General features: G+C 34.6%; 1 protein-coding gene across 1 annotated transcript in view; it reads left to right on the forward strand.

Annotated features, from left to right (window-relative positions):
• The first annotated feature begins 249 nt into the window (after window positions 1-249).
• Window positions 250-1,078, forward strand: part of LOC102856777 (chromosome unknown open reading frame, human C8orf34) — a 429,483-nt gene continuing 428,654 nt past the window's right edge. The window contains exon 1 of the mRNA XM_006880533.1: window positions 250-391. Within this exon, the coding sequence (XP_006880595.1) occupies window positions 250-391 (142 nt within the window). The remainder of the gene's footprint in view (window positions 392-1,078) is intronic.

Consider the following 1,078-nt stretch of genomic DNA (forward strand, 5'->3'; position numbering starts at 1 on the left):
TTTACTTAATTCCCCTGTGTATCATTTTCATCAAAATGAAGACAGGTAACTTGTGTTTTCCTCAAAAGATCGTCATGAGAATTAATTTGTTGTCAGACTGAAGCAGTTAGATGAGGAACTCGGGATTCTAGTGCTATGTGCTGTCAAAGTGTTTACTAAGTGGTTTGTAAGTGCTATGCATGTGTTAATTTATACTGCTGCTATGATTGTTGGCTGTAAATGTGTGTTCTGTTCTCCATTTAGGAATTAATGACCAAACTAATAACTGAGACACCTGACCAGCCAATCCCATTTCTTATTGATCATCTTCAGTCGAAGCAGGGAAGCCGTGGGCAGCTTCAGCGAACTTTATCTGGTTCTGCAGCACTCTGGGCAGAAAGTGAAACATCAGGTAAATGAAAAGCCTAGGTTACCATTAACTTTGAAGATGTTTTGTATGTTTAATGTAAAAAAATAAAAAAAAAACTTTTGAATCGGTAAGAGATCTCATTAGCTAGAAGTTACCTAGTTTTCTTGTATTTATCTATGACTTTTCTTTAGCTGAAGTTTGTAATAACTTATTCTTTTGTCTATTTTGATACATGGTGTAATTCAGAATACTAAAATATATGGTTTCCCTTTTAATAGAAATTACATTGTAGATTTGTTTGAAGAGATTTCACTCTGACAACTTAAACTGATGATTCTAGCCTGCATTGATTTTTCTTAGCAGATTGTTTAGATGTTTGTAGTAGAAGAGTCAAAAGTGCTATCCATACAGTTGTCTTTTTTGACCCAAGGTAAATATCACTATTTATTTTATATTATTATATTATTATTTCTCACCATGAAGAATGCAAAAGATCATTACAAAGGCTGAAGAAGAAGAAGAAAAGACCAAGATGGACGTCAGATGAGACTGTGAGTATTACATTAGAGTGCCAAGAAGCTAAAGCTAAAGGAAGAAACCAAGAAATCAAAGAGCTGAACAGAAAATTTCAAAAGGCAGCCCGGGATGACAAAGCAAGATACTATAATGAAATGTGCAGAGAGCTGGAATCAGAAAATCAAAAGGGCCGAACTCGCTCAGCATTTCTTA

This window comes from Elephantulus edwardii, unplaced genomic scaffold (assembly GCF_000299155.1).
Source record: "Elephantulus edwardii isolate Elephantulus edwardi_28Jun2011 unplaced genomic scaffold, EleEdw1.0 scaffold00008, whole genome shotgun sequence".
NCBI classification, from domain to species: domain Eukaryota; kingdom Metazoa; phylum Chordata; class Mammalia; order Macroscelidea; family Macroscelididae; genus Elephantulus; species Elephantulus edwardii.